The sequence below is a fragment of the Osmia lignaria genome, chromosome 11 (assembly GCF_051020975.1).
Source record: "Osmia lignaria lignaria isolate PbOS001 chromosome 11, iyOsmLign1, whole genome shotgun sequence".
In the NCBI taxonomy this organism is placed as follows: Eukaryota; Metazoa; Arthropoda; class Insecta; order Hymenoptera; family Megachilidae; genus Osmia; species Osmia lignaria.
In genome coordinates, this window is record NC_135042.1 from 9922608 (window position 1) to 9948487 (window position 25880).

Consider the following 25880-nt stretch of genomic DNA (forward strand, 5'->3'; position numbering starts at 1 on the left):
TGTATCCGACGGTATTATTTCAAATTCACCTTATTCCTTGTTTACGCTTACTTGCATAAATGTGACCAAAAATGAATGAAATATTGATATATATATATATTGTCTTGAAGAATAGTCGTCGCGTGAAATGTTATCCATAAGTTGGAATTGATATATTTTATAAAAATGATCGTAAAAGTGTTCTCGTTCAACGAGACAAAGTATATAAGATAAAGGACAAGCATGTTCGATCGATAGGTGCATTATACAACGCATTACACAATATACACACAATTTGTTGTTTCGCACGAAAGATTTTGTACCGACGATATTCGATACTTTTGGTATCTCATTGTGGCTAATTAGTGTTGCACGTATATCTGTGCTTGTTGTTTGCACAAAAAGTCTCGTATTTCGCGTACGTAGCGGAAATTTTTCCAGTTTCCACGGTTACACGTACGATATAGCAATTTGTATAAATGTAGATACAAAGAGTGTAGGAAGATTGCGTCAAATGAAGTTGTAATATATCGTTTACTTTTACCCCGTGCTGTAAATCATGCAAGAATTACGTAGACGAAGACGTATGTATTAAAATGAACGTAGAAATAAAGGTGCGTTAAAAAAAAAAATAAGAGAGATTGCACTTTTCATCTGGAATTTTCACTCAACGAAATCGGGAAAAATGACACGTTAATTATAACAAGATGAGTGGTTGCGTCAACCTTGATTCTTCTATCTCAAGGAAATCGGGATTTCCAAGCTGGACGTAAGTAAAACCAGATACACGCGCATACGAATTGTTTTTTAATTTCGCAGAAAAGGGTAAAAAGCTGGATTTACATTATTTATTCATTTGTTTCAGAAGAAGAAAGAAAAAAGATTCCGAGGAATTCGTAGGAGGATAGAAAATTTGAAAACGATCGAGAGATAATATTTATTCGTTTTGTTTGGAGAGACGGGCAGTGGCGAGTGCACGGGAAAATCCGGTCTGTTCGCGTTCTTTTGCACGGGGATTTTTAAGGTTGTTCACCGATTCATCGATTCACCGATTGCCACGTGACTGGTTGACCATACAAAGAGTGTTGCACGGTCAGTTTCTCGGAGCCTATAAAAGTAAACGCGGAAGATCCAACGCGACCAGTAAATGTTCGATCTTGACGCGGAAGAGGAAGGCATAGAGAGACAAAGGAAGACGATTTACGGATAAAATGTGGTTGTTTTACGTGATTTTTGGTAAGTACTGCAATCGCAAAGAGACGATAGAATGAAAAATATCTAAAGTGTAATTTGGTCGTTGCAGTTACTGCATTGAGTGGGAGGATGATCACACATGCACAGGTATGCCAATTTACGATATACACCGCGTAACAGACGTATTACGACTCCAATTAACGAACAACCTTTCATCAGTTCCCTTTTGACGATGACGCTTCTTTATCGAGAGCTAATTTTTTCGAGGTGGACGGATTCGTTTTCGACGGGCCGGCGGACAGACCGTCTTCAAATGGAGTAACGACTTCCAGTTTGAGAAGCAGCACCCCAACACCGACGACCACGACTCCGAGGACACCGACGACGACGGTGACTGCTTCTCCTTTGGTGGATGCTCTATTCGATGCTTGCGTTGCGAGGTGTCCGGTGAGTTGGCGGAAATCTCATTTGTTTCCTTGAAAAGTAATTGTGTAAATAGGAAAGACCGACGAGACGTTTAGTAGCCTGGAGGCACGAGTTATCGAACGAGATCAAAGTTCGCGCGACTCGAAAAATTATAATGCATGCATCGCGTGTAAACATGTCGATAAAATGAAACGATCGTGTGTTTTCAGGCGACACCGGAGTATAATCCCGTTTGCGGATCGGACAACGTCGACTATGATAATCCAGGACGATTAAGTTGCGCAGCGACGTGTGGTAAAGGTGAGACGCAGAAACATCGTTGTATTTTTTTTCTCCCACCATTTCCTTGTTCTATTTCAAGAATTAATTTGCGAAACATATTCTCCGTTGCAGATATTACGCTAAAATATTACGGGAAATGCGCGACTACGAAGATCAGAGGAGGATAAGATCGGGAAGGAGAGGGACGCGTTTGTTCGCGTTGGCTCGACTGCGTAGTTTCGAGCAAAAAGACTGCATTAGCGTGTAATTAAAAATAAAATTATTATTGTTTTTAATCATTTTCACAAGCCGATAGTATCGTTACTCTGACTTTCCGGATAATAGCAAAAAATGGGGCAACGATTTAATCGAAAGACGAGGAGGAAGCACGGTGGTCGGCCCATCTGACTCTCCGCGTGATTTCAAAGTTTCCTCCGTGGATGCCGTACAAGTGTCTGGCCAGCACGTTGGCTCTCTCCTCTTCCGCTCGTATGGCCGTCCGTCTGTATTGAGCGACCGTCAACAGACAGCCGACTATTAACGCGATCTGTATGATCAGCCAGAATATCAACAGGCTCAGAGCGAGGCTAGGGTCCACGCAAAAGAGTCCATCCACCGAGTCTGAGAATACAGAGGGATATTAGATGGTGCAAAGGGTTAACTTCGAACGAGAGTAACACTTACTTTCACCGGTGATCAGCACGGTATCAGGGGATGCGCTGGGTCTCGTCGAAGACAAACGATCCGGCGAAGACGCGACAGGATTTTGCACGATTATAGAGAGCTGCAGCGGCAGTTCTTCGAGAGTTTCCTCTCGCGGTTCGTCGGCTCGTTTTCTTCTACCGTAGGAAATTTGATCGCCTTTGCAGATGGTCTGTAACGCGTGAAATAATCGATCAGCGAGTTCGTCGGAGAGAGGAGGGAATCGACTCACCGGCGTACATTTTTCCAAACAGAATCGAACGATCACGTTGAATCGAACTAGTTGACTATCGGGGAACTTGAAGGCGGCGAAGGTCGAGATCAAGGAGCGGCCGTCGAGCGGATCTTTCGTCAAGGTTGGGAAGGTGGTAGGGTCGGTGGGGCAACCGAGTTCGTTCAACAGCAAGTAGGAAGCGTCGCCGGAAGCGCTGCTCGCTACAAGGTGACCGGCGGTGATGTCGTAGGCGTCTTTACCGTGAGAAAGGGAGCCAGAGTTATTCGAAATTTAGGATTGCGATATTCGTGGGCGAAAAGGTATACCGTTCGGTGGATCAAGTTGAATTCTCAGCGTCAATTTCTGTCCCAAGTGCGTGACGACCGCGTCCCTCGAGTTTTCGTCCAGAATCCTCATGGTGACCATCGGCGCTTGGGACGAGGCGTTCACGACGGTCGAGGATATGGGTGGTACTCCTGCGCTAAACACACGGAATTCGAGCGAACGATACGCGGCTAAATCTAAAAGCTGAGAATGGATGCTCACTTCGGGTCGAGAAAGCTGAAGCTCGAGTGGACGGTAACGTTGCGCGGAATCGGAGGTTCTTGATCGTTTAACGAGCATCCAACCTTGACCGCTTGATCCCCCAAACGTTGAACGATCGGGTTGAACTGCACCACGATCGTTGTCCAGACCAGGGGTCGTGTCCTGCGTTCCAATTCCCTTTATTTTTACTCGATTCTTTGTCGTTTGTCAACGATGTCTCTTACCGATTTCGATCGTCGACGGAGAAGGCTAAGTTCAGACCGCATTGAATTCCGTTACCGTCGCGTAGTCGATCGGCGGACGGTATCGGCAAGACCAACAACGTGCGATTACCGCCTCCGCCTTGAACACCACAGTCGTCCGCGTGACCAATCGGGTAGATCCGACCGAAAAATCGGTCGTTGGTTCTTAGCTCGATCGTGATCGTCAACTGGTCGCATCGTACCCTCACTGAAAGATTAAACGGTTTCCCGTGGTTTCGCGCGGCGATCTCGATCGCGATACTTACGGTCTAGACACGGTTCCCGTTCCCTGTAGATCACGTTCGACGCGACGATCAGCGAGCTAACTCCGAGACCGTTCGTGTCCTCCGAGTGCAACAGGCATACCGGTTCCCCGGACGAGTTGTCCATCGTGTATCCGCGGCAGATGAAACCGTCCACGCTCCGGTCGCACCTCTGTCGGCACTGCATCGGAATCCATCGATCGTCGATCGGTATCGAAAGAAAATGGAATCGCAACCCTTTACCTGATTCTCGTTAAGATCGAGCAGCGCGAGGTCCGAGTAGGGTAAGGAGGCGTTTGGAAATTCCGCGTAGGAGCAATATTCTTGTCTCGCTGTAACACGAAACGCTGGCGATTCTTTTGCAAAGCGATCGAGCTTTTTCCGGGTTACTCACAGAGGTTACGGCATTGATCCCAAAGATATTCGTCTCTGTACATGGAGGCTCTGTAAGCACGAGGTTTGATCCCCCGTTCGAGCAACGATAGGGAACATTGGCCGATCGCGTTGTCGGACGAGAGCGGCTTGGTCGTTCGGAATTGCGCCGATTGACAGCTTTTTCCTGCGAACGATTCGAGGCTGAAATAATTTTAGGATCTTAAAGATCGCGCGCTTACCTGTCTCCACGCATTTTTCGTAACACTGGTTTCTGGTGATGGGTTGAGGCAAGTGAAAGGCTCCGGAATCGATCAACACCGCTCCCGGGCTTCTCTCGACTTGCCAAAATCTGTCTCGTTTGCAACTCTGTGGAACTAGCCGAGAGCAAATCCGTTTCGATGAATGGCTTTTGGAAGCGGTGGGAGCGTATTCTCACCTTTCACGCAGACTCGCTGGTAGAAGGTCGAATTCGCTTCCGGTATCAGCTCGTCGTCCTCCGTTCGAACGCTGTAACAAACGCTTCGGCCGAAATCTACGACGAACGCGGTGCAGTTTACGCGGTCGCACCTGAAACCGAACGAAATTTTGCCGATTTTCTTTTCCCTTCCGTTTACTGAACAATGTTCTGGCTTTTCGCCTACCTCTCGAAACAGGGTTTCGTTATTCCCTTTGAGTTTACGGCGCTGTACAGAATCGTTTGTGAGCTTATGGACTCCGGTTTGACGCTGCCGATTTTCTCCCAGCCGGTGTCGGAACAATTTCCCCGCGTTTCTGCAACGCAACGATCGATCAACGGTTAGCGATCGGTGTTTCCAACGATCAATCGAGCCTCGACGCTTACCGATTTTCGTCACGAATCCGCAAACCGCGATCGTTACGAGGAGAGGAGCGAGCATCGTCGCGTTCGACGCTCGTTTCCGGCCGCGTACCCGTCCGAGCCTCGAGTATCGAGCACGGTGCCAAGGATATTTGCGATCGTTCGCTCGCGCGTCCTAGTTCCCGGCTGGTCGAACACCGGCTCGAGCTTACGTAACCGCGTTTCGCGCCTCGTTACGTCGTTGATTCGACAGAAACGCTTGTTAGATAGTTAAATCGATGCGCCTGTCGCGAGAGGAAAGCTGATAGAAAAATAGAGATAACAACTTGGAGGAAAATGCGATAGCTAGTTTCTTCGGTCGATTAGCTTTTCGTTTACGAAAACGACGCGCGTCGTCGCGGAAAATCGTCAAGGCCGAACGATTCTTGAAACGTGATCGTGATTACAATCGTTGTCGAGAAGGAGGAAAATGTAGAATCGGTGGACGATATCGCGAGGAATGGAATAAGGAAACGGTCAAGGGTCGTTTGTAAGCACGGCGGACAACGCAGAGAGCGACGCGAAAAAAAAACGTGCGCGCGAGTTGCGAATTCGCGAGCAACTGACGCGTCGGGAAACGCGAACAAAAGTATGCTCGTACACCTGTATGCACCTGAAAAAAAAACACGGATAGCAACGATCGCTTACGCGGACGCGCGATGGCTCGGGAATAATCGCGCGATGGTGCAACTGGTACCGGGCTCGATGGATGCCGCATGGATTTCGTCAATTCTCGACGAAGGCAAAAGCGAATGATAAAACTGTAAAGCGTGGTCGGATCATGAAAACGTTTACGACGGGCGCGGCCGGAGTTGATAAATTATAATGGTTAACACGAGACGCGGTAAGCGTGACGCGCGACGTCGCGATGCATCGACGCGTTCGTCCCGCTTCGGCGAATATTTCCGGCCGCAGCGGCCGCACGACGTTATCGTCGTAGCTGCTCAGTCTTCGATCGCCTCGCGTCCGTTCGATTCGACGGATAAACAGTTAGCAGGGGTAACAATTACGAACACGATAACGATGCGAATAGACAAGCGCGATGACGCGATATTCTCCTCGTTCCTCGATTAGTGCTGTCCTTCGACTTACGTAAGCACCGTTTTACGCACGGTTGGAGGCGTGTACAAGCAGAACAGGCCGAGAAATTCGTTGAACGACGAACAAAAGAAATCGCGAAACGTCCTACATCGTTTTCGCAAACGGCCCGTGCAATTCGTCCCTTGATAATTTTCACCCGCATCGCGGTAAATCCTGACGATTTCTCTTTCTTCTATCTCCATGTTTATCCTTCTTTGCTTTTCCTTTGCGAAACCGTGGGAAACAGCACGGACGATTCGCCGATAGATAACGAGTTAATAATTGGAAAAAAAAAATTGAAAGAATCCGCATCGATGCTCTAGGGTGGTTTATTTTACCTTCTTTCTAATTTAGACAGCCTCGATTACATTCGAAACGCGTCTGGTCGTCGCTCGAGACGGCGAACGAGCGATTAATAGGCCGGGCTAATGTAACCCAACATCTGAAAGATGTTGTACATGGTGTCGAAATTTTTGACAAGCGTGCGAACGTTGTCTGGCGTGGTTTGCATGCTTGCCACTCGATCGAGAATACGGCGTAACCACGGAAGTCCGGTGGTGGCGAGGAAACGCCAGCAAATTCTTAGCGCGTTTTGCAGAACCATCGCAGTTTGGTTGCGGGCGAAGTTGCTCGTCGCCTTGACCGAATCATCCACAAATTCAAAGGGGTGAAAAATCATTCGAGGCAGGTCCAACAAAATGCTTTCCACCAGGCCAGGGGTACCCTCGCGTTTCGTGCGAACAATCCCGTTCATAATCCTTCGAAAGGGATAAAGGAACAGTTGCAACGCATCCATCATCGCAAATATGAAATCGCGAATCGCGTGTGCGATCAGCTCTGCTATCATTATGGGTATCCTGACGATGGTCGATATTAGCTCTTGGATACCGGAGGTAACGAAGCTCCCGATGCTGCGTGGTGGGCGCAGTAACGTCACAGCGTAGGGAGCACCGTTGTTTCCTTCCTTGCTACCGATTTGTCGGAGGTCATTATCTGAAAACGAACGAATTTACGCGTATCTCGATTTGTCTGCAGTTCGTGGAAACGCGAAACGTACCTTGTTCGTTCGGGTAGGCAGGGCAAAGGGCGATACAGAGGAGGAGCAGCAGCAGGATCCAAAAAGTTCGCATCGTGGAGAACGAGTTGACCGTTGCGAAAACTTTTCGTAGACACTTGGCCGGCACGAGTGACCGATGGAAATCGCGAGCCTTCTACCGATCCTCCACCTCTTTGTGTTACGGTTATCGGTGCAAATTCGCGACATTGCCCCGTTTCCGTCCACGAATCGCAAATTTCTCCTTTCGTCCGGCACGATTATCGCGTTCTTATCGCGAACGTTCCGCCTCTGACCGCGCTAACGAAAAACACGAAATGGAAAAACGAAATACCTGATAAACGAATCGATTTTCCATCGCTATTATTTCGAACTAGTAGGTACTTAATTCCAGGGGAAACGAGTAAAAGTAGAAAAAAGGATGGTTCGAACGAGCGTGTCGTAATGCACGGCACGTGAATTATTCGCGTAGGAGTATTTGAAAAACAGACGACGACGATGGGGAATCGATCGTACAGGGAATCGGGTTGAAATTTACTTCTGGTTTTAGCAAGAGCACGCGACGAAAGAGAGAAAAATTGATATTTGCAGAGTTCGGTAAACGCCGTATCGAGTCACGCGCGAACTTTAAGCACGGGACAAGCGCCGGGATCAAAGGGAAAGGGTAAATGATTGTTTGGCAAGATTTCAACGACTGGGAAAAAAGGGTCGCATCGCGCGTACCCACGTTTCAATCGATTTGTTCTTTTAGCGTTTGTTGTGCATTAGACCGTTCCACTCGGACTAGGCAACTATCGCGTCGGTGTAACAAAGATTATCCGTATCCCCGTTTTATCAGACTCGTCACTTTGAAACGAGACTTTATTAACGAGGAAAATTCGATAACGGTGAAAGATTGGTAGCGGTAGCTAGTTAGTCGAAGCGGAACATCATGTTCGGACGGCAGCGATTTCTGGCGACCCTGTCGCTCGAGTTGCTGCCGTTCTTGTTATCGAGTTTTGCCGTCGAACCGAACGCTTCGCCCGATTCCGTCCTCATACGACCGATCGCCGTTTATCAGAGTCTGATCAAAGGGGTCCACGATTACTTTAACAACACTTGCGTGATACTCCTACGCGGTTCCTCGAGACCGATAGAAGAGGAAGGTGAGAATCCTCTCGAGGAAAGGCTCGAACGCGTTCTTTCCCGATTCGATCGTTTCAGGAATGGAACAATTGGACGGATTGCTGGCGCTTCAGAGGTATTTCAGCGGCTCTTTGAACATACGTACAGCCATCATGGATTTTCAGATGTTCAAGAATCGAGTAGGTTCGAGTGTAGATCCTTCGTACACAGGTTTTCTGTCTCGATCGTTCGCCTATCTCGTTTCAGGTGGGGAAAACTTATCGTCAGATCAAGAGGCCGTTGTTCGTGTTGCTGAACGATCTGGAGGAAACGAAACAGCAGTTCGCTTCGGTAAATACTCGAGAGGATCCGAGTTTTGGGAAGAGTAAAGCGAGCATCGCTGACCGTTCGAAATGAAACAGGTTTCCAAGTGGATCGGAATGGCCTATCCGACGTGGTTGCTCTTTCTCAGGGACGAGAGCAATTTCGAGGAGGTTTTGACGAACGTTTACGTGCCGTTCGACTGTGTGCTGATGGTCGCCCAGAGGAACACCGAAGGAGCTGGTGAGATCATTCGAGACGTGTATCGCATCGGCAAAGAAGACCGGTTGAGATGGATGACGTTTGGCACGTGGAACGTTACTCATGGATTTCGAGGCCCTCTTCTCGGATTATATCAGCGACGCAACGATTTACATGGACGCAACATAAGGGTGGTGGTCATTCACGTGAGTATTTAGCTATTGTTTCCGAACTTCCTTCCTTGTTTAGTGTTAATTTTCGTTTCGTTCCCGCAGGATCCTCCTATCTCGCGAATCGTCCGGAACGAGACGACCAACCAGACGATCGGTGTCCGAGGTTTTTTCGGGGAAGTGCTTCAGCTGTTGCAGGAAGGAATGAATTGCACGTGAGTATCGGTAAAGGGAGATGGAGATTCTTACTTTTCGCGATTGTGGTCGGAATCGTCGACCGAGCTCTTGTCCGGAGCTTGTCCGTTGGACCTTCTTCTCTTCACGCCTTCGCGTTCCGCGTCGTTCTCGGCTTTCCTTTTCTGCAGACGCTCTCGCAGTTCTTTTAGTTGCCTGGCCGTTTCCCTTCGAAAGTATTCCTCTTGATTGGCGGCCGATCGTTCCTCGAACGCGTCGCGCTTTCGACCGTCGCCGCTTCTTCGACGTCTCTCGTAGGTTCGACGAGTCACGGTGTTCGCCAGTATTTTTACGCGTTCGCGGCTGCAAAAGAGCGATCGCAGAAATCCGAAGAACAGAGATGAGAAAAAGCGATTTTCTACGTACGACGAGTGTCCTTTCGGGCTAACTGGTTCCAGGCATCGCGAGGCGAGTCCGCGTAGCATGCTCTTCGGTTCCCTCTGGCAAGAAGGGTTAAGTTCCTTGATCGGTGATTACGGACGATCGATCTAATCGAACATCGAGCCAGGCGAATCGAATCGCGGGCAATTTCGCGGGACGAATTCGCGACGATCGTCGCGCCGTTCAAATGAACCGGTTCTTTCAGATTCAGTTACGTGGAGGGTTCTTGGGGCGTGCGGCTGCCGAACGGCACCTGGACGGGCTCGATCAGGATGTTGTTAGAGGACGAGGCGGATTTAGTGGCCACCGAACTGATGATGACGTCGGACAGGCTGGACGCTGTGAAATTCACCACGCCCGTTTATTCGACCAAGTGAGTTACCAACGACGAGTGGAAATTCCTTCTTCAGGTCCGTTTTCCTTGCAGGTGTCGCGTGTACATCAAGAGACCAGATTCGATGGCGGTCAAGTGGAACACGTATTTTGCGCCATTCGCGTCCAACATTTGGAACGCGATCGCGATAACGATCGTGCTCGCCACTCTCGCGATCGCCGGGATCGAGGGATTCACCTCGAGGACCAGCGAATTTCCACCCTCTCCGTTCCGACTGTCCGAGATCGTGTTCCTGGTGTTTGGCGTGTTTTGCGGGCAAGGTGAGATCGAAGGCAACGAGGTGAAAAGCAACGTGACGCGTCGCTTCGGTCCGTAGGTATGGAACCGTCTTCGTTGGATCCGATCAGGCTGGTGCATCTGAGCATTCATCTGACAGCGGTGGTAGTGATCGCCGCTTATTCGGCGGCGCTGATCAGTTATCTCGCGATCAAGACGTTCGTGATGCCGTTCACCACGATGGAGGGTCTCTTGGTGGACGGTACATATCGATTCGCGGTGGTCGCCGATTCGGCCGACTATAGCTTCTTCCAGGTAAACTCGACTCGATCCGACCCCGATTCGAACTGATCCAACCGATTGCACGAATTTTTTCACGCGCGACAGAACACCACCGATCGCACTCTCAGCGTCATGTTTGAGGAGTTGTTGACTAGGGAAACCGATCTTCCGGATAATTACCTGGACGGTTTGAAACGCGTTTGTAAGGAAAGCAAGTACGCGTTTATGACACTGGACAATATGGCAGCGGTTCTACGAGGAAAGGTCGACTGCGCTTTGGAACCTCTGGACGTGATGATGCAGACCACGATAGCCATGGCGGTTCCGTCGCAGAGTCCCTACCGTGGAATCATCGACACCAAGTGAGTGTCGGCTGCTCATCGCGCACTATCGCGCCGCTTCTATTCTACGATTTCTCTTTTAGCATTCTTCTGCTGCGAGACAGCGGAATTCTTCAGCGGCTGCTCAAGACGGAATGGTCGACGAACGAGTACACGGTAACCGATCGTCGCGACGAGATTTTCATCCGAATCTGAAACGCTCGTTCTCATCGTGTTTCAGGCGAAAACGGGCTGGACGTCGGTGGAACTGCAGGAGGCGACGCCGCTGCTCGTGTTCATGCTGCTGTCGTTTCTGGTCGCGGGTATGGCGCTGCTGGTGGAACGAATGGTTCGTCGCGATCGCGGGAGAATTCGGGTGGTCGCGGCGCGGCAACAGGCGGCTAATTAGCCGCGCCTCTGCCGGATGATCGAGCGCCAGAACGTTACGTCTTCGCGAACGTAAACAAAGGCGCGAAAACACGCTCGTTCGTCCGGACAAATGCTCAAACACGCGGCAGTCGTTCGCTCTTCTCCGTAGCGTTCGTTTAAAGGATCGGAAATCGTTGAATCGTAGATCGTGGACCGTAGATCCTGCGATGGCGGACGCGTCGCGTGCGAAATCGCGTCCCGCCACCGGTAAATTGCCCTCGACGACGGGGGTTCCGTTGCCACGCGGAAAGGAAAACGTGCGTCCTTCCGCGGCTGCCAGCAATAAAAAAGTTTCGTTTACAAAAGAATCCATTTGCCGAAGGCATGTCGATCAGGCTAGCAGTCAGGTGAACCACGCGTTCTCCAATAGCCTCGCTGTCAAAAAGGTACCCTTTCAAGTCCATTGCGACGAGAGAAACGTCCCGAGCGATCGCAAGCCTCGAGAAGAATCGCGTCTACGAATCCAGTCAACGAACGGTCCTGGATTGCGAGTAATCGACGATGTCTTGAACGAAGCGACGAGAGAACGGTCGATCATCGGTCGCGGGACGATCGAGAAATCCCGCTTTGATAAGAAGCCGTTGCCTTCCAAGATACCCCGTCGCTCGAGGTAAGCCTTCCATCTTCCGATTCCGATCTACCATTCTTCTTTTTCTTTTTCTTTTCTCGATGGTAGGTCGTGTTCCGTTTCAACAGACCGAAACCTCTCCAAACGATCGACGGAAATTGAGAAAAAAGTTAGGTACGAATTGCTCCGAATTTTTCGACAACCTACCATCACGATTCCCGATTTTTTCTTCTTGTTTTCTTTTTGTTCCTACAGTCGTTTGATCAAGGAGAAAGAGAGAGGCAGAGCGGCCTGCACGATGGTGTCATCGATACCGATCGAGGTAAACGCGTTGATTAAGTATTTTATACGATCAAAAAATCATTGATGTCTGGGAATTCAGTCAGCAATCCAGGAGGACGGACGTACGGCGAACAAGACTTACAATATCGATGCTGTTGAAATTCCGAGATGTCCCAAAAAACGAGATTCTCTACCGGTCGAGTTGCTCTATCACACAGAGTATCACGAGGATCTGCCGAACGTCGAACATCAGAGAGAGAAGCGATCCATTCGATTGTCCGCAAACTTCTTACAAAGGCGCGTAAACGTGGAACAAAGGAGACTGGTGGTTATCTTTATGATACACGTTGGGGTAAGTAGACGAGCAGAGAGGAAAGAAAGGGTGAGAACGGAATCGATAGGGTTCGATTTGTTCGCAGAAGCATTGCCGATATCCGTCGTTCATCGTGTATCAAGCAGTGAAGCTATTCGACGTGGTGCTGGATAAAATCCCGTTGGACACGGAGTTCCTACAACTAGGGGCATTGGCCAGCTTGTGGATCGCGTTGAAGAAGCAAGAAAATTATCACAAAATACCAACGGTAAGCGAGATACTCGGTTGTGAAACGCTGCCTATTCGCGTTTTTCTCCTTTCATCGTTTACAGGCTTCGGCGATGGTGGCCCTGGCTAAAGAATTGTACATCAGTCGAGAAGATTTGCTGATCGCCTACGAGAGAGAGATCCTGATGTCTTTGAACTTTAACGTGACGTTCGCGGACCCGTTCTCTCTGTTCAACCATCACCTGATCAACAGTAAACGTTGCGCCGGCGTTCCAGAAGAGACTGCCCTGTTTCTTTATCATTGCGGCGGCTATTTGGTAGGGACACGCTTTCCTCGCGTATTTCCGTCTGTTCGTACCGGTGGATCGGTAGGGAGATTTTTGTTCGCAGATCGACGTAACGTTGCTGGACGAACAGTTTTGTCGAATAAGCGCGAGTCTGATCGCCGTGACGGCAGCCGAGCTGGCACTCGGTCTCACTTTCGACGCGGTTGTGGAAAACGCTCGTCCGCGCTGGTTATTTTGGAGAGGTCAGCTGTTCGCCAACGATCCTTCCTTATCCGAAAGGTTAGTCGTCTCTCTACCCCCTTCACTTCTTCGTTCTACACGATTCTATCGGTCGATTCGTAGGTTTCAGGACAAGGAAATCGATCAATGCCGGATCACGATGTTGCGACGCGTGTTAAATTCTGGATTGAAGCGCAACGGCTTTGAGGTGGTATATAAAAAGTACAGTAGCAGTAGATACGGTCGGATAGCGGAACGTTTAATAGAGCGGGCTGCGAAACTATCGCTCTCGGAATCGTTGTTCGACCCGTAACGCGTGTAAATTCTGCGGCGTCGCGTCGGCCCCCTTTCACGATCTACACGAAACGATAGCGAGGTAAGGAAGAAACGAGAATAAAGTAAAAATGCGTGTATTGTTTGCTCTATTTGGTACTTTATTGCATAATTACAACTGCGACGTCGCATCCTTTTTCGTCGTCGATTTTCCAAACCGTTTGCAACACACCATTTTAAGCTGGACGATAGTTTCGTTCGGTCTCCTGCCAATCGTTCCACTTGTTCCATGACTGATTCACCGATACCAGGCCTTTTGCGTCGTTCTGAAAACGAGCGTTGTTATGACGCGTAAGAGAACGTATTCGCGAGATCTGTCGGATGCTTACCCTGAATAGCAAGTCAGTCGAACCGGCCCAAGTGCCGAACAGATGCAACAGATCCGGTCGTTTCGAGTAAAGCGTGATGGCGGCTAAGGTACCGTGAGTTAGTTCTTCCCGGGCGTTCACGGTCCTGGCTGCGGAGGTGACGATCACCCTGGGTGGATCCATGCCGAGGTTGCAATGTTGCCACTCGCTGATGGGGCTGAGACCGCCGTCGGGGCAGAGCAATTTCAAGTCCTCGGTTAACGTTTTGTTTTCTTCCTGGGCGAGTAGAGCGGGCAATGGTAGGAACGCTACGTCTCCTTTACCGCTCAACAAACACCTAGAACGATCGACAAAATGGACGGGGTAGACAGGCAAGTTTGATATTTATAAAGGCGAAAGGTTGAAATTCTTACCTGAGGGCTCCTTCGCCACCATGGAAAAGTTCCGCTTCGTTACGCCTGCACTTGGTCTCGCTTCGAATTCGTTCATCGTTGGCCGCCATGCTTCCAACGCATTGCTGGCAGAGGGGGGAGTCGACAGGGGCGCCCGGGGCACACGATCCCGAGAAGAAGTTGGCTACTTCCTCTTCCGAAGCGATCAGACCTTTGTTCTTCAAGGCGTGCACCGGAGCCTTCCAGCCGGCGAAGTCTCCAACGTATCCGCTGTGACACGATTTCTTGCCCCTCAGATCGTCTAAAAGAGTCGAACAATACGGTCAAGTATAGGCGTTCGATTAGGCGAACGAAAGAGAATAACGCGTCGAGGTTCCACGTTTACCCAGTTTGCTGATCGAAGCAGACTTTCGGACGACCGCCACGGCAGGTCTCTCGCCAAATTCGGTCGAGCCTTTTCCGTACGATTCCGCGATTATAGGCATCGCGTTGAAGTCCTTGATCGCTCGAGCCACCGAGCCTCCCTCCATAACCGTCAGATCCGCGTTGCCATCCTTAATCGATTTTAGACAGTCCTCTTCAGTGTATTCGAGCATGCACTCGATTTTCGGTCTGACGTCTCTGCGAAACGAAGCGGGCGAGATGAAACGAACGAAAAATAAGGGGAAGAAGGAAAGTTACCTCGAGAATGAGGCTTTGGCGAGATCGAAGCACTTTACGAGCGGGCCTTGGTCCCAGAAGCACCAGCGTGCGCTCTTGCCCACCGCTCCGGAGTTCCGCTCGATCACGTCCAGATATTTCGCGTTGGTCAAATGTTCTTTGGGCTGTATCGGAGGCGCGGCAACAGCCAAAGTCTTCTCGTCCAGTAACATGATGTCCTTCCACCAGTCTGCCTTTTCTTGCTCTCCCAACTTACCGAGATCCGTCAGTTCCTTTTGCACAGCTTGCACGTCCTGCACGTCACTGTTTGTCATGTATCCCTGCCAAGGTCTAGCTGCCCAGGTACACGGTTTCGTGTTCGCGTCTATCGGTACTTTGCTACCGTCCGGGCAGAAGTAGCGGAAATCGGCCGGATTCTCGGTGGTTGGTATCGCGGGGGAGACGCCGACCGGCAAGCCGAAGAATCGTTTCACGTAAATCACCTTGGTCCAGGCGACCTCGCCGCCGTTGTGCGCGAGGCATCGCAACGCCCCCTCGTATCCCGAGTAGAGGTCCGGGTAGTCGCAGACGTCCGGTTTCTCGCAGAGAGCGCACATATTCGAGTAGGTTTGTTCTGTGGGAGATCGATAAATTAGTAAATCAAGGTAGAAATCGGATCGTATGGAAGATCGTAGGCTTACTGAGTCTACGGTGGATCGCGGGATCCGGGGACCAGGTGCCGACCAAGCATCCCTTGGAGAAGAGCGAGCTCAACGCACGGAGCTCGTTCTCGCGGGCCGAATACTCTGGATCGTGCAGGTTGTGCAACACTCCCATGGCGGTGAGTTTAGTGATCGGTATCTTGTAGCCCACGTTGCGACCGATTCCGGTATGACAGGACTTTAAGCCGCGCAAGCCTTGCACGTTGTTGATGTTGAGATCCTTGTGCACCACGGCCACGGCCTCGTAACGGTACGGCGCGTCCGGTTCCTCCTTCGTTCTCACTTGTTCGACGATGCTGTAGCCATCACGCGGATCGAACTGGCTTTCCTTTGCGGCCAGATACATATCCTCCGGATCGACCGCCACCACGTCCGCCACCTTTTGTTCGACTTTCTCGATGCAGTTCAATCGATCGCGGCCGGAAATGCAGGAGATGGGTATTCCTTTCAGGGCCGAATCCTTGATCATTTCCGAGCACTCCTTCCAGTAGATTTCGGGCACGCATATCGTGACTGATCAAACATAAAAAAGTGATTTTAAGAGTGAAAGGAGATGAACGCGAGAATCGGTCGTTATAAGCGTAGATACTTACAGACTCGTCCCGTGGGAGTATTTTCAGCCGCGGCGAACGAGCCGGCCACGGCTACGAGGAGCGCGGCCAGAGCGGCGCGATTTTCGAACCGCATGGTTCGTTGCGTATCAGATTAAAGATTCGCGACGAATAAACACGTAATGAAACGGATAAGAGAAAAAAGTCTGCTCGCGATAGACGGTCGTCGAGAGATTCAGCGATCGGCTTCCCGCGACTCCTTTATATGCGAACGAAACCGACTTCTTCTTCTTCTCTCGTTCCACATCGCGCGTTCTCGCGAACACAATCTGGAGGGAGAAGAGATCGGAGGCGGAGATGGACGACCTCGTCTCGCTTTCATCTTCTTCTTTCCTCGTACGTGTTTTCATCGATACATAAAAATTCGCTGCACGTATCGCGAACGTTTGCGCGATCTTCCCCGTCTCTTCTCGTATTCCCTGGCCGTATCTGTATTTATTTTATGAGAGGACGCGGTTTACGAGCTAATCCGCGAAGAACGCGACAAGCGCGATAGGAGATGCGTTTCGCGTTTACCTTTGCCGATTGGTCGATCGGTTCGCGGAATGCTTGTAAATTGCACGCGTGATTCACCTCGCCAAGGCCGAGAGAAGTCAGAGAGAAGAGAGAGGTGCCCCATCGCGGTAACCGGTTGCCCCGAAAACAAACTTCGATAACGCTCGTAACCTCTGCACCCACCGCGCCGCCGAGCGCACCGGTTATCGCGATCAGTTCGCCTTTGTTCAGCCAAGAGGAAAAGTCAATCATGTTGTGGGGGAAAGCCCAGAGTCGCGAACAGATTAATAAAGATTCGCGGGGATTTCCCGTCGGATAAACAAATGGGAGCAATAGAGAACGATAAAAGGAAAATAGAAAACTGCAAATCGTCCTGACGGCGATACAGAGAGGCGCGATAAGATGTTGTTTCGAGAATAGGAGCTCCCGTGTCAGTTTCGCCTTCCCATCTTCAGGTATGCCTCAAACGCTTCTCGAGCCTACGGCTCCTTCTTCTCGACGATTCAGACCGGTTGCTTCGACGTTGTTTCGTTTTGGCGACGATCGCAACATTCTCGCACCACTCTGCCCATTCATGAATGATAAAGAAAGACGCAAAGCGGTCGGGGAGACTGGTTATCACCTAAGCCAGGGTTAGTAGGCGGGGGCGCGGCAGAAGAGGATCTCACCTTGACGGCCTCGAGATCTTTTGCGCGCTTCTGCAACTTTTCCATGCTCGCTTTGGCCCGCGCCTATTTTCACTCTTCTAAAATGACGATGCAGCTGTCCACGTGCTTAGCATCAGCCCTCCTTTTTGCGTCGTTCGACTCGCCTCCTTCGAAGATCGAGGAAGCGGATGCCCCGGGAAATCGATCACGGTGCAAATTTCCCTTTCCACGAGCGGACGCGTTGGCACGCCACGACCGATTTTTGGGTTACGCCCCAAGTGTGCCAGCGGATCGTAGGAGGTTCGAGGAACGTTGACACCGTTATCCTATGCTCGCCGGATGCATAACAATGGCACGACGCGACGCCTTTCTTTCGATTCGATTCGGTTCGGTTCGATTCGACGATCGAGGGAACGCGCGGAGAGCTTGCGAATCGACGTACAACGGGTGAAAACGAAGCTCGAATATAGAGGCGAAAGACCGTTAGCCGTTTAATATGCGGTGGCTGCGTTCGTTTCGAGGGGAAGGCAGAAGTTTCGACTTTGCTTCGTTCGAATCGTCGCGTCGAGTCTCACTCGAAAACATCGCGACTCGAAGATAGTTGGATCGAACGGCGTCGGTTCGAAACGAAAGATCAATTTCGAGGGAATAAAAATGATCGAGACGAGAAGAAATAGGCGGCGAGTGATGTTTGCGTTCGGATTGTTGTTGATGGTCGTCGGTGTGGCGAACGGTCGCGAATTCGCCGGTACCGAGTCGTCGGCGTCGTCGACGACGCTTACTACGAGCAGCGTCGAAGAGGAAAAAGCGGAAGCCAGGTGGGTAGAGGACGATTCAGTGGCGGCTAAGCCAGTAAGGAGTGTCGGACGGAAAGATTCGAAGGACAGCTATCTGGAGGCGCTGAGACACTCTCGCACCAGCACGGATCCTCGCGAGGGAATCGTAGCGGTGGATGGAACCGGTAGCGGATCACTTCAGCGGCGGAAAGAGTACGTGCAAGGACCGGTGTACACGCCGAAGCGTTCGGAAGCTAACTCGCGGATCGTGCAGCATGGTCCGGTCGATCGCGACACGTTCTCCATGGTCCCGAGCGATTCGTACACTCTGCCAAGTCGAACGACCGTCGACTTTGCGGGAGTTCGAAACTCTTATGGACCGGCGCAAACGCCCCGTCCTGCTTATGGTCCAGCTTTCAACGAATACTACTCGTCAGAATACGCCGGAAACGCTTACTTGCCACCACAGCAAGGTGAGGGAAGAGGTATCGTATTGCCGTCTCGTGTTTTCCTTTTTCCTCCCCTTAAAGAATGTCGAAATTATGGAAATCGTTAAAACCCTGTCGACACGATTTTACAGCTTACGGACCACCGAGCTCCAGCTACGGTCCCCCTTCGGGTCTCTCCTACGGCTACGGGAATGGGCACGCAACGGCCGAAACGCAGCTCACCTTACCGTCCATCGACTTTTCGTGGCCGTTCGCGCTCAAACTAAACGCCTTCACTTTGGCCAAGATTCTCCTGAAGCTGGTCATCTTCAAGATGATCGTGAAATTCATCGCCATCATATGCCTGCTGCTGTTTATCCCTAAGCTCGAGATCAAGAAGGGTAACAAAGGGAGCTCGAACGACGACGAAGAGGAGGAGGGACGCGGTTTCGTCGACGGTAAATTCACGGTCGTCATCTCAATCATTCAATCCTCGCCTCGACTCACTTTCAACGTTCTATGTTCCAGCGAATTCGAGCATTTGGGAGCGTTTGAACCGTTTGACGGTGGTGGTGAACGAGGCGGTCGAGCAATATCGAGCCTCGAACGAGGACTGTTCCAGTTTTGGGTGCCGGGCTGGAGGAGGCACGACGAGTAACGACCGGATTTGGCCGGATTACGAGCAGTTGTTGACCAGTTACATCCTGGAGGAAACGCGTTCCCTCCGAACGAACACTTAGCGTTTATCCATTCGACCCCTCGCGTATTTATGCGTCATTTATTTATTACTTATTCATTTAAGCTGCGCTACGGGCTCGTCGACTGTTCCTTCGAATGCAAATAAATCGATGTCAGGCGCGTGTCGCAGATTCTCTGATCTCTCCGTCCATTTGTCCCATATCCAGCGAGATCGCGACACTTAACAATCACGGCGATGCGCAGCGGAGGCGCGAGCAATTTCGAAGATTGCCGCTACGTGATCCTCTCGATCTTCTCGTATTTTCCGGACGACGGAACTCGGTGGGGGTGTGTCCGTTTATAAACCCGATTGCCAGCCACCGGAACGTTTCAGTTGGCATTCGGTCGACCAGCAGTACATCCTTTCGACTCACCGCGAATTCCAATCGAACATATTTACAGAGTGCTCCAGACGTGAGAATCAGTCGAGACCATGAAATCCTTCGTTTTGTTTGGTAAGTAGAACGATCTGTGACTCGCGAAACGAAAGGAAAAGTCGATGACAGGAGCTTGCGGGAGGCGAGAGGTGGATCGCTTAACGATAATAGGGGCTCGCGCGAATTAAGGTCGCGCGTGTTCTAAACGTCCGGAGAAATCAATTAGCTCGTTCTTCCTCTTTTTCTCGATTCTTACTTGATAATCGCCGCTTTCCGGTAGCGTTCACGCTTGCGTGCGCGCTCGCTTTCCTCGACGAGACGTGCGCCGAACCGTCGGACACGACCACCGCCCCGAGTAAGCAAATCAAAGAGCCAAAGGAGATCAAGGAATCCGCGACCGCCACGAAGGAGGTAAAAGATTCGGTGAAGGCTGCCAAAGAAGCGAAGAAGAACAAGAAGGACTGTATGAAGGAATGCGGAACCGTTCACGATCCGATCTGCGCCCACGATCCGAACGACGCCACCTTTAAGCCTAGAACGTTCGGCACTCAGTGCGCCTTGGACGTTCACAATTGCGAGATGGGCACCAGTAAGTTTATAGACGCGTATCAAATTATCGTTCGCGCCCCGGTCGTCTCTAAATCGTCTTTGATACTGCGCAGAACTGGTGATGAAGCAGAAGGGCGAGTGTCCTGGATCCCATGGCGTCAGGCTCTCCTAGTCCTCTGGAAAAATCTTCACTACAAGTTTCAACGCGTCATCCGTTCGATATAGCGTTCGTGTAATCCAGCTTTGTTCTTAGCTTTAGCCGAAGTAAACGGTGTTTTTGCGAAAATAAAAGGAGGAGAAAAAAAAAGCACGATAACGCGTTCTGTTCGTACATCCTTGCCTTTGCACGAAAGAGGGTGGGCGTAGGAGGGGAGGGGAGGTAGAAAAGCGCGGCCAAAGAGCGTACAAACTCGAGCATTGTTTGTCAATTGTCGAGCATTAGGCGAAAAGTGGTAAGCAACGAGGATGCGGGTCGAAAGACGAAAGAGGGAAGGAGATAGGTAAAGGAAAGGACGATTAAGAGCGGTAAAGAGCGATTCGGGCACAGCGGGCCGAGGCCTCGGCGAAGAAACACGGTTTAGTCGACGAGCATGATTTCCATCAGCGGAAGCGTTCGCCTGCTGCTCCTGCTCTTGACGACCACCGTCGAGGCTAAATCGCGGACGGAAACGTCTCGCGATTGCGCGTCTTCCGATTCGAATTCGAAACGATCGGGCGCAACCGAAGGCGCCGGGTTCCCTGCGTCGATCCTCGAGGAACTCGAGAGCCGTTTGTCTCGTCTCGAGAGAAGACTCAGGGCGATAGAGCAACCCGGTAAGCATCACCAGTATTACATAACGTGTACGTATTCGCGAAATACGACGGATATCGCGTTTATAGTTTGGCAGATGGGCTCCGCCGAAGAGGACTGGGAGATATGCGCGGAAGGGCCGTGCAGGTGTCAGCCGGAAACGAAGTCGATATCCTGTTGGAGACAAGATTTGCTGGACCTTCCTGCGGCCCAGCTCGTTCCCAGAGACGTCTTGAAATTGTAAGCCCTCCACCATTTTTACCATCCTTTCCCCTTCCCTTCTATTCAGTTGTCCCGTGTTTTCGCAGGGATCTAGGAGGAAATCGGTTGACGGCGCTTCACAAGGACACGTTTCTAGACATGACGCGATTGAATCATCTGTGAGTAAGAAAAACCTTGTTCTCCGTCAAAGGATCGAAAGAAACGTATCGTTTCAGAGATCTCAGCGACAATTCGATCGAACATCTGCCTTTGAACTTGTTCTTCTCGCTGCACGCGGTCACGCATGTCAGGTTGAGCAAAAACCTGCTCAGGGAGTTGCATCGCTCTCAGTTTTTCATCACGAGAAATCTTCGCATCCTGTAAGTGAACGACGATACAAAATAAAGACTTTTCGCTCGCTTGATCAATTTCCTCGGTGTCTGTTTCGATGCAGCGACGCGTCGTCTAACAGGTTGCGAACACTGCCGGATAGTCTTTTCCTCAGCACAACTTCGTTAGTGTTGCTTGATCTTTCTTGCAATCGGATCTCGAGCTTGGCACCAGGTACCTTCCGAGGTCTGACCGCCCTCGAGGAATTGTTGCTGGGAAAGAATCGACTGTCGAGCATATCAGCGGACATGTTCAGCGACCTGACGAGCCTCAAGTACCTCGGTCTGGAAGAGAATCGTCTGAGGGAATTGCCGGACGGATTGTTTAACGCGCAAACGTCGCTTCGCGAGTTGAACGCGAGAGGCAATCAGTTGACCGTGATATCTGGAAGTCTGCTGAGTCCCCTCGAACAATTACGCTCTCTCGAGATGTCCAACAACAAAATAGCTCGGGTAATTTGTCGAACGAGATGAGTCGTTCTGGTCTGCTCTTATTTTGTCATAGATTCGTCATTGCAGATCGATCCAAAAGCGTTTGGAGGACTGGTCGCGTTGAAGGAGCTGCAACTGGGACACAATCGGATAGGAAACTTGACCCCTGGAATGTTTTCGACGTCGAGTAGCTTGGAACGATTGGTATTGTACGCGAACGGCATCGAGAGTTTGTCGCGTGGCGCGTTTCGCGGCCTCTCCAACCTGACGTCTCTGTTTTTACACTCGAATCGCTTGAGAATAATGCACCCCGAGTTGTTTCAGGACACGCCGAACCTGCGGAAACTGTGAGCGCGACTCGTCGTGGATATTTACAGTGGGTCACTAAATTATTCGGTCACCGTTTAAAACAGAATACCTCATTTAAAATTGGACCAAATGACGTGAAGTTTCTCGAGAAGCTATATAAATTAATTTAATAAGATATGTGCTTTTGGTCCAATTTTAAATGAGGTATTCTGTTTTAAACGGTGACCGAATAATTTTATGACCCACTGTAGGTGTAGCAAAGGTAATCGTTAAAAAAGCGTGTTCGATTCCTAGGCAGCTGGAATCGAACTACCTGACGTCGTTGCCGGCTCGGATTCTGGACCCGGTGCCACATATCGAGCAGCTTCGTCTGGCTCGAAATCCCTGGCATTGCGACTGCGCGACCGCTTACCTAGCCGTATGGTTGCAAAAGAGGTACCTGGCTAGGCTAAACGAAACCGACACGACCAGGCCGAAGGATAATTTCGAAATTTGGGAATTTGGCTCCGGAGCGATCTGCAGGGGTCCCGGCACCCTGGGTGGGAAGCTGTTGTTGCGTTTGACGTTTCACGAACTTTGCGAGGGTCAATGGGCCTCGATGAGAGGGCTGGTCCCTCGGTTGCCAGTCGAGCTGGTCGTTTCTGGCGGTCGCGTCACCACGGACGCCCCTTCCTCGAAACAACCCGTCTCGGTACGTAAGCTACCATTTTTCTGTCCGTTTCTACAATGTTGCTGACAAATATAATGATGAGTCGATTTTTCATCGCGTCCGGCACTCGTTTCGCGTCGACAGGTCAAACGTCGGTGAACCGGATAGGGGAAGGCTATCGCGGTCGAACGCGGGATGCTCCGCGCGGGTACACGCTGTTATCGAAAATCAAACTCCTCGAAGAATATAGCAACTTCGTTTCGTTTGCTCGTACTGGTTTGCTCGGCCTTATCGCTCGTATTTTCCTAGTGTGGTCGCAATCTGTCCGCGTTTTCTCGACCGGCCGTCGCGTCGCTCCGCTTGACCGTGTTTGTTCAACGGATTGCGCGACGCGAAAATGAATTGGCGATAGGCGAGCGAGAGGACAAATCGGTCGGCCGATCAAACGAGCGAACGAACGAAGAAATCGAAGTCGATTCGAGCGTGGGGGAACGACGTTGCTTCGAGAGCGCCGTCGAACGTTCTTTCCGCTACAGTTTATGCTACGCAATGGACGCGACACGAGCCAACAAAGAAACTTTCGAGTTGATGCAGTTGCTGGTCCGAATAATCGAGGAGGAAGATGCGTTCGATGCCGACAACGATCGACCCGTCTTACGATTCGTGTATCCGGAGGAGTTACAGGTGAGCGCAACCGTCGATTCAACGAACCGTGTCTTCAAGTTTTCTACTCTTCTCTACAGAAACGACTATCGATCGAACTGACCGAAGAACCAGCGAACAATGTAGAGATCGAGAAGGCGATAAGGGAGACGATTCGTTATTCGGTCAAAACTTATAGTCCCAGCTTTCACAATCAACTGTACGCTGGCGTCGACGATTACGGCCTGATCGGTTCCTGGTTGACTGACTATCTCAACACCAGCCAGTAAGTCCAGATTCCTTTGATCTACCAAGCGAATTACTTTCGTAACGATTCCAATCGTTCAGATACACGTACGAGGTAGGTCCTGTGTTCACATTGTTGGAACGACAAGTGATCGAACAGTCTCTACGATTGATCGGATATCCAGCGATGCCAGAAGGGGATGGAATTTTCTGTCCCGGTGGCAGCATCTCCAACATGTACGGTATGGTAATGGCTCGCTACAAGATGGTCCCAGAGGTGAAGACCAAAGGGATGGTGGGTCTTCCACCGCTCGTCTGTTTCACTAGCGAAGGTGGACATTACTCGATCACGAAAGGCGCTCACTGGCTAGGCCTGGGAACGGATAACGTGTACAAGGTACCTGGTGGGCGATTGTAATTTTCATTTCTTCTACTAACAAGGTGATTGCATCGCAGGTGAAATGCGACGAACTGGGCCGTATGCGACCGGACAGGTTAAAGGCGGCGATCGAGGAAGCGAGAAAACTGGGTCACTTACCGTTCTTTGTAAACGCAACCTGCGGCACCACGGTCCTCGGAGCGTTCGATCCGTTGCCGGAAATCGCGGAGATCTGCCAGCAAGAGAATCTCTGGTTACACGTTGACGTTCGTACGAGTATGAGGGGAATCGTGAAGGGGTAGTAAAAAGGTTTTAATTTTTATTAATTCTATCGATGATCATTGTTGCAGGCCTGCCTCGGCGGTACATTGTTGTTTTCGGAAAAATACCGATCGCGATTAAAAGGAATCGAGCTGTACGTATCGAATTTCCAGTACCACTTTGTTCCCTCTTTTCGAATCTCGATCTTACGCGTTGTTCGATTCATACAGTTCGAATTCTGTGGCGTGGAATCCGCACAAGATGCTCGGCGCCCCGTTACAGTGCTCCCTGTTCCTGGTGAAAGGTAAGAACGCTTTGCACGAGGCGAATTGCGCTGGTGCGAGGTACTTGTTCCAACAGGACAAACACTACGACGTATCCTGGGACACCGGGGACAAGAGCTTGCAGTGCGGAAGAAAGGTGAGCGTTGTAAGTCGGAACGTTTCTTCCGGTTCTAACGGCGCAGCTTGGTTACAGGTGGACGGTACCAAGATGTGGCTGATGTGGAAAGCTCGCGGAACCAGGGGCCTCCGCGAATCCGTGGATCACGCAATGTCCGCTGCTGAATATTTTTTCGAACGGATCAAGGATCGCGACGGCTTCCGCCTCGTCCTTCCGCAATACGAAAGTTGCAACGTCTGCTTTTGGTAAGCGACACGTTTCTCGTTTCCGCGTTTTTCTATATACACAGGTGATTCTGTCGTTTCAGGTACGTACCACCGAGCATGCGGGGTGAAGAAGAGACACAGGACTGGTGGAAGAAACTGTACGAGGTCACCTCGAAGATCAAGGGACGCATGATGATCGATGGATCGTTGATGGTCGGCTACACGCCGCTCTCTTACGCCAACATCGGCAATTTCTTCCGAATGGTCGTTACCTGTCAACCACCGCCGACGGAAGCTTCGATGGACTTCGTTATCGAGGCGATCGAACGTTTGGCTGCGGATATGTGAAGGGATCGCGACGCGTTTCGCCTTGTTTAACGGGCTAACGTATCGTTCTTCGAAGGAACATGTACAAAGGAAAAGAAGAAAAAGTTCCGGCGAAAGTAGACTCCGTAGGAGCGTTATCATCGAGTTTATTGGAGTCGAGCGATACGTTGGGTCGTTTGGGAAATATCGCGGTAGAGTAGAGAGGATATTAAATGGGGCTCGGGTGGAAAGTCTGTTCGGTCGTGGAACGTCGTCGCTGTTTGCGCGGAATTGGTCGGTTCGAAGTGGCAAACTACATATCGGACAGTGGAAGACCGGTCGTCTCGTATCCGGATTACGGCGCTTACAATTAACTGAACGCGCCTCGGCCGGTCAGACGATCGTTTCCATTTTTATTCTCGGATATCGTTTGCGCATACAAGTGGACGCGTGGCCGCGACTCAATGTGAGCCAATAAAACGATGCGATCGATGCACCGTGTGCTTCTAACG

The 25880-nt window shown here is 50.6% G+C and overlaps 10 protein-coding genes across 16 annotated transcripts; 7 read left to right on the forward strand and 3 right to left on the reverse strand.

Moving 5' to 3' along the window:
* Positions 1-935: 935 nt before the first annotated feature.
* Positions 936-2124, forward strand: LOC117603880 (uncharacterized). 2 transcript variants are annotated; one of them, XM_034323427.2, is made up of 5 exons: positions 936-1215; positions 1283-1320; positions 1393-1620; positions 1809-1899; positions 1993-2124. In XM_034323427.2, the coding sequence occupies exons 1-5, from the start codon at positions 1191-1193 to the stop codon at positions 2046-2048; spliced, it is 438 nt and encodes a 145-aa protein (XP_034179318.2). In that variant the 5' UTR covers positions 936-1190; the 3' UTR covers positions 2049-2124. The 2 variants fall into 2 exon arrangements, with proteins under 2 accessions (XP_034179318.2, XP_034179319.1); XM_034323428.2 differs by having other exon boundaries at positions 1056-1215; positions 1441-1620.
* Positions 2124-5179, reverse strand: LOC117603867 (uncharacterized). Of its 3 annotated transcripts, XM_034323405.2 has the most exons (13): positions 5044-5179; positions 4844-4973; positions 4639-4769; positions 4442-4576; positions 4222-4386; positions 4071-4159; positions 3831-4008; positions 3547-3772; positions 3323-3484; positions 3103-3257; positions 2795-3030; positions 2545-2734; positions 2124-2481 (listed from the first exon to the last, which is right to left on the reverse strand). In XM_034323405.2, exons 1-13 carry the CDS (start codon positions 5096-5098, stop codon positions 2225-2227), a joined length of 2109 nt encoding a protein of 702 aa, XP_034179296.2. In that variant the 5' UTR covers positions 5099-5179; the 3' UTR covers positions 2124-2224. The 3 variants fall into 3 exon arrangements, with proteins under 3 accessions (XP_034179296.2, XP_076546920.1, XP_076546919.1); XM_076690805.1 differs by having other exon boundaries at positions 4639-5098; XM_076690804.1 differs by having other exon boundaries at positions 2545-3030; positions 4639-5098.
* A 2311-nt stretch (positions 5180-7490) lies between these two features.
* On the forward strand, positions 7491-11224 carry LOC117603870 (putative glutamate receptor). The gene is made up of 11 exons (XM_034323407.2): positions 7491-8337; positions 8396-8496; positions 8564-8647; positions 8719-9024; positions 9094-9203; positions 9809-9976; positions 10031-10257; positions 10314-10528; positions 10601-10857; positions 10920-10992; positions 11057-11224. The coding sequence occupies exons 1-11, from the start codon at positions 8124-8126 to the stop codon at positions 11222-11224; spliced, it is 1923 nt and encodes a 640-aa protein (XP_034179298.2). The 5' UTR covers positions 7491-8123.
* On the reverse strand, positions 9041-9730 carry LOC143305796 (uncharacterized). The gene is made up of 3 exons (XM_076690806.1): positions 9589-9730; positions 9238-9525; positions 9041-9177 (listed from the first exon to the last, which is right to left on the reverse strand). The coding sequence occupies exons 1-3, from the start codon at positions 9645-9647 to the stop codon at positions 9174-9176; spliced, it is 351 nt and encodes a 116-aa protein (XP_076546921.1). The 5' UTR covers positions 9648-9730; the 3' UTR covers positions 9041-9173.
* Positions 11225-11411: 187 nt separating the features above from the next.
* On the forward strand, positions 11412-14060 carry LOC117603872 (uncharacterized). Its single transcript, XM_034323412.2, has 8 exons — positions 11412-11854; positions 11921-11986; positions 12068-12134; positions 12195-12446; positions 12514-12675; positions 12740-12952; positions 13026-13201; positions 13265-14060. Exons 1-8 carry the CDS (start codon positions 11412-11414, stop codon positions 13452-13454), a joined length of 1569 nt encoding a protein of 522 aa, XP_034179303.2. The 3' UTR covers positions 13455-14060.
* Positions 13555-16343, reverse strand: Tsf1 (transferrin 1). Its single transcript, XM_034323406.2, has 7 exons — positions 16129-16343; positions 15515-16048; positions 14856-15447; positions 14560-14795; positions 14196-14475; positions 13804-14119; positions 13555-13740 (listed from the first exon to the last, which is right to left on the reverse strand). The coding sequence occupies exons 1-7, from the start codon at positions 16220-16222 to the stop codon at positions 13651-13653; spliced, it is 2142 nt and encodes a 713-aa protein (XP_034179297.2). The 5' UTR covers positions 16223-16343; the 3' UTR covers positions 13555-13650.
* Positions 16344-16481: 138 nt separating this feature from the next.
* LOC117603876 (uncharacterized) lies at positions 16482-19379 on the forward strand. 2 transcript variants are annotated; one of them, XM_034323420.2, is made up of 3 exons: positions 16482-18549; positions 18645-18950; positions 19021-19379. In XM_034323420.2, exons 1-3 carry the CDS (start codon positions 17943-17945, stop codon positions 19230-19232), a joined length of 1125 nt encoding a protein of 374 aa, XP_034179311.2. In that variant the 5' UTR covers positions 16482-17942; the 3' UTR covers positions 19233-19379. The 2 variants fall into 2 exon arrangements, with proteins under 2 accessions (XP_034179311.2, XP_034179312.2); XM_034323421.2 differs by having other exon boundaries at positions 16482-18537.
* A 146-nt stretch (positions 19380-19525) lies between these two features.
* LOC117603881 (uncharacterized) lies at positions 19526-20457 on the forward strand. Its single transcript, XM_034323429.2, has 3 exons — positions 19526-19685; positions 19888-20196; positions 20270-20457. Exons 1-3 carry the CDS (start codon positions 19664-19666, stop codon positions 20326-20328), a joined length of 390 nt encoding a protein of 129 aa, XP_034179320.1. The 5' UTR covers positions 19526-19663; the 3' UTR covers positions 20329-20457.
* An 86-nt stretch (positions 20458-20543) lies between these two features.
* Positions 20544-23212, forward strand: LOC117603871 (uncharacterized). 3 transcript variants are annotated; one of them, XM_034323410.2, is made up of 7 exons: positions 20546-21186; positions 21255-21326; positions 21384-21527; positions 21602-21989; positions 22056-22315; positions 22572-22968; positions 23071-23212. In XM_034323410.2, exons 1-7 carry the CDS (start codon positions 20747-20749, stop codon positions 23083-23085), a joined length of 1716 nt encoding a protein of 571 aa, XP_034179301.2. In that variant the 5' UTR covers positions 20546-20746; the 3' UTR covers positions 23086-23212. The 3 variants fall into 3 exon arrangements, with proteins under 3 accessions (XP_034179300.2, XP_034179301.2, XP_034179302.2); XM_034323411.2 differs by having other exon boundaries at positions 20546-20969; positions 21036-21186; positions 22572-23131; XM_034323409.2 differs by having other exon boundaries at positions 20544-21186; positions 22572-23131.
* Positions 23213-23322: 110 nt separating this feature from the next.
* On the forward strand, positions 23323-25839 carry LOC117603873 (glutamate decarboxylase 2). The gene is made up of 8 exons (XM_034323413.2): positions 23323-23610; positions 23670-23854; positions 23917-24211; positions 24271-24459; positions 24544-24608; positions 24685-24874; positions 24932-25101; positions 25164-25839. Exons 1-8 carry the CDS (start codon positions 23476-23478, stop codon positions 25408-25410), a joined length of 1476 nt encoding a protein of 491 aa, XP_034179304.2. The 5' UTR covers positions 23323-23475; the 3' UTR covers positions 25411-25839.
* Positions 25840-25880: the final 41 nt, after the last annotated feature.

Bases quoted from the DNA above. Each gene is read 5' to 3' on its own strand.
- LOC117603880 (XM_034323427.2), top strand. From the start codon at position 1,191: ATGTGGTTGTTTTACGTGATTTTTG. The intron at 1,216-1,282 runs GTAAGTACTGCA...TGGTCGTTGCAG, and splicing joins GTTGTTTTACGTGATTTTTG to TTACTGCATTGAGTGGGAGG. The intron at 1,900-1,992 runs GTGAGACGCAGA...TCTCCGTTGCAG, and splicing joins CGCAGCGACGTGTGGTAAAG to ATATTACGCTAAAATATTAC.
- LOC117603867 (XM_076690804.1), bottom strand. From the start codon at position 5,098: ATGCTCGCTCCTCTCCTCGTAACGATCGCGGTTTGCGGATTCGTGACG. The intron at 4,387-4,441 runs GTAAGCGCGCGA...AATCGTTCGCAG, and splicing joins CGAAAAATGCGTGGAGACAG to GAAAAAGCTGTCAATCGGCG. The intron at 4,009-4,070 runs GTAAAGGGTTGC...ATTCCGATGCAG, and splicing joins TCGATCTTAACGAGAATCAG to TGCCGACAGAGGTGCGACCG.
- LOC117603870 (XM_034323407.2), top strand. From the start codon at position 8,124: ATGTTCGGACGGCAGCGATTTCTGGCGACCCTGTCGCTCGAGTTGCTG. The intron at 8,497-8,563 runs GTAGGTTCGAGT...ATCTCGTTTCAG, and splicing joins TTCAGATGTTCAAGAATCGA to GTGGGGAAAACTTATCGTCA. The intron at 10,529-10,600 runs GTAAACTCGACT...CACGCGCGACAG, and splicing joins CCGACTATAGCTTCTTCCAG to AACACCACCGATCGCACTCT.
- LOC143305796 (XM_076690806.1), bottom strand. From the start codon at position 9,647: ATGCTACGCGGACTCGCCTCGCGATGCCTGGAACCAGTTAGCCCGAAA. The intron at 9,526-9,588 runs GTACGTAGAAAA...GCTCTTTTGCAG, and splicing joins AGCCCGAAAGGACACTCGTC to CCGCGAACGCGTAAAAATAC.
- LOC117603872 (XM_034323412.2), top strand. From the start codon at position 11,412: ATGGCGGACGCGTCGCGTGCGAAATCGCGTCCCGCCACCGGTAAATTG. The intron at 11,987-12,067 runs GTACGAATTGCT...TTGTTCCTACAG, and splicing joins GAAATTGAGAAAAAAGTTAG to TCGTTTGATCAAGGAGAAAG. The intron at 12,953-13,025 runs GTAGGGACACGC...TTTTGTTCGCAG, and splicing joins ATCATTGCGGCGGCTATTTG to ATCGACGTAACGTTGCTGGA.
- Tsf1 (XM_034323406.2), bottom strand. From the start codon at position 16,222: ATGCGGTTCGAAAATCGCGCCGCTCTGGCCGCGCTCCTCGTAGCCGTG. The intron at 16,049-16,128 runs GTAAGTATCTAC...ATGTTTGATCAG, and splicing joins TACTCCCACGGGACGAGTCT to TCACGATATGCGTGCCCGAA. The intron at 14,476-14,559 runs GTAAACGTGGAA...CGACTCTTTTAG, and splicing joins TGCTTCGATCAGCAAACTGG to ACGATCTGAGGGGCAAGAAA.
- LOC117603876 (XM_034323420.2), top strand. From the start codon at position 17,943: ATGATCGAGACGAGAAGAAATAGGCGGCGAGTGATGTTTGCGTTCGGA. The intron at 18,550-18,644 runs GTATCGTATTGC...ACGATTTTACAG, and splicing joins ACAGCAAGGTGAGGGAAGAG to CTTACGGACCACCGAGCTCC. The intron at 18,951-19,020 runs GTAAATTCACGG...TCTATGTTCCAG, and splicing joins GGGACGCGGTTTCGTCGACG to CGAATTCGAGCATTTGGGAG.
- LOC117603881 (XM_034323429.2), top strand. From the start codon at position 19,664: ATGAAATCCTTCGTTTTGTTTG. The intron at 19,686-19,887 runs GTAAGTAGAACG...GCTTTCCGGTAG, and splicing joins GAAATCCTTCGTTTTGTTTG to CGTTCACGCTTGCGTGCGCG. The intron at 20,197-20,269 runs GTAAGTTTATAG...GATACTGCGCAG, and splicing joins CAATTGCGAGATGGGCACCA to AACTGGTGATGAAGCAGAAG.
- LOC117603871 (XM_034323409.2), top strand. From the start codon at position 20,747: ATGATTTCCATCAGCGGAAGCGTTCGCCTGCTGCTCCTGCTCTTGACG. The intron at 21,187-21,254 runs GTAAGCCCTCCA...GTGTTTTCGCAG, and splicing joins CCCAGAGACGTCTTGAAATT to GGATCTAGGAGGAAATCGGT. The intron at 21,528-21,601 runs GTAAGTGAACGA...GTTTCGATGCAG, and splicing joins ACGAGAAATCTTCGCATCCT to CGACGCGTCGTCTAACAGGT.
- LOC117603873 (XM_034323413.2), top strand. From the start codon at position 23,476: ATGGACGCGACACGAGCCAACAAAGAAACTTTCGAGTTGATGCAGTTG. The intron at 23,855-23,916 runs GTAAGTCCAGAT...CCAATCGTTCAG, and splicing joins GACTATCTCAACACCAGCCA to ATACACGTACGAGGTAGGTC. The intron at 24,875-24,931 runs GTGAGCGTTGTA...GCTTGGTTACAG, and splicing joins GCTTGCAGTGCGGAAGAAAG to GTGGACGGTACCAAGATGTG.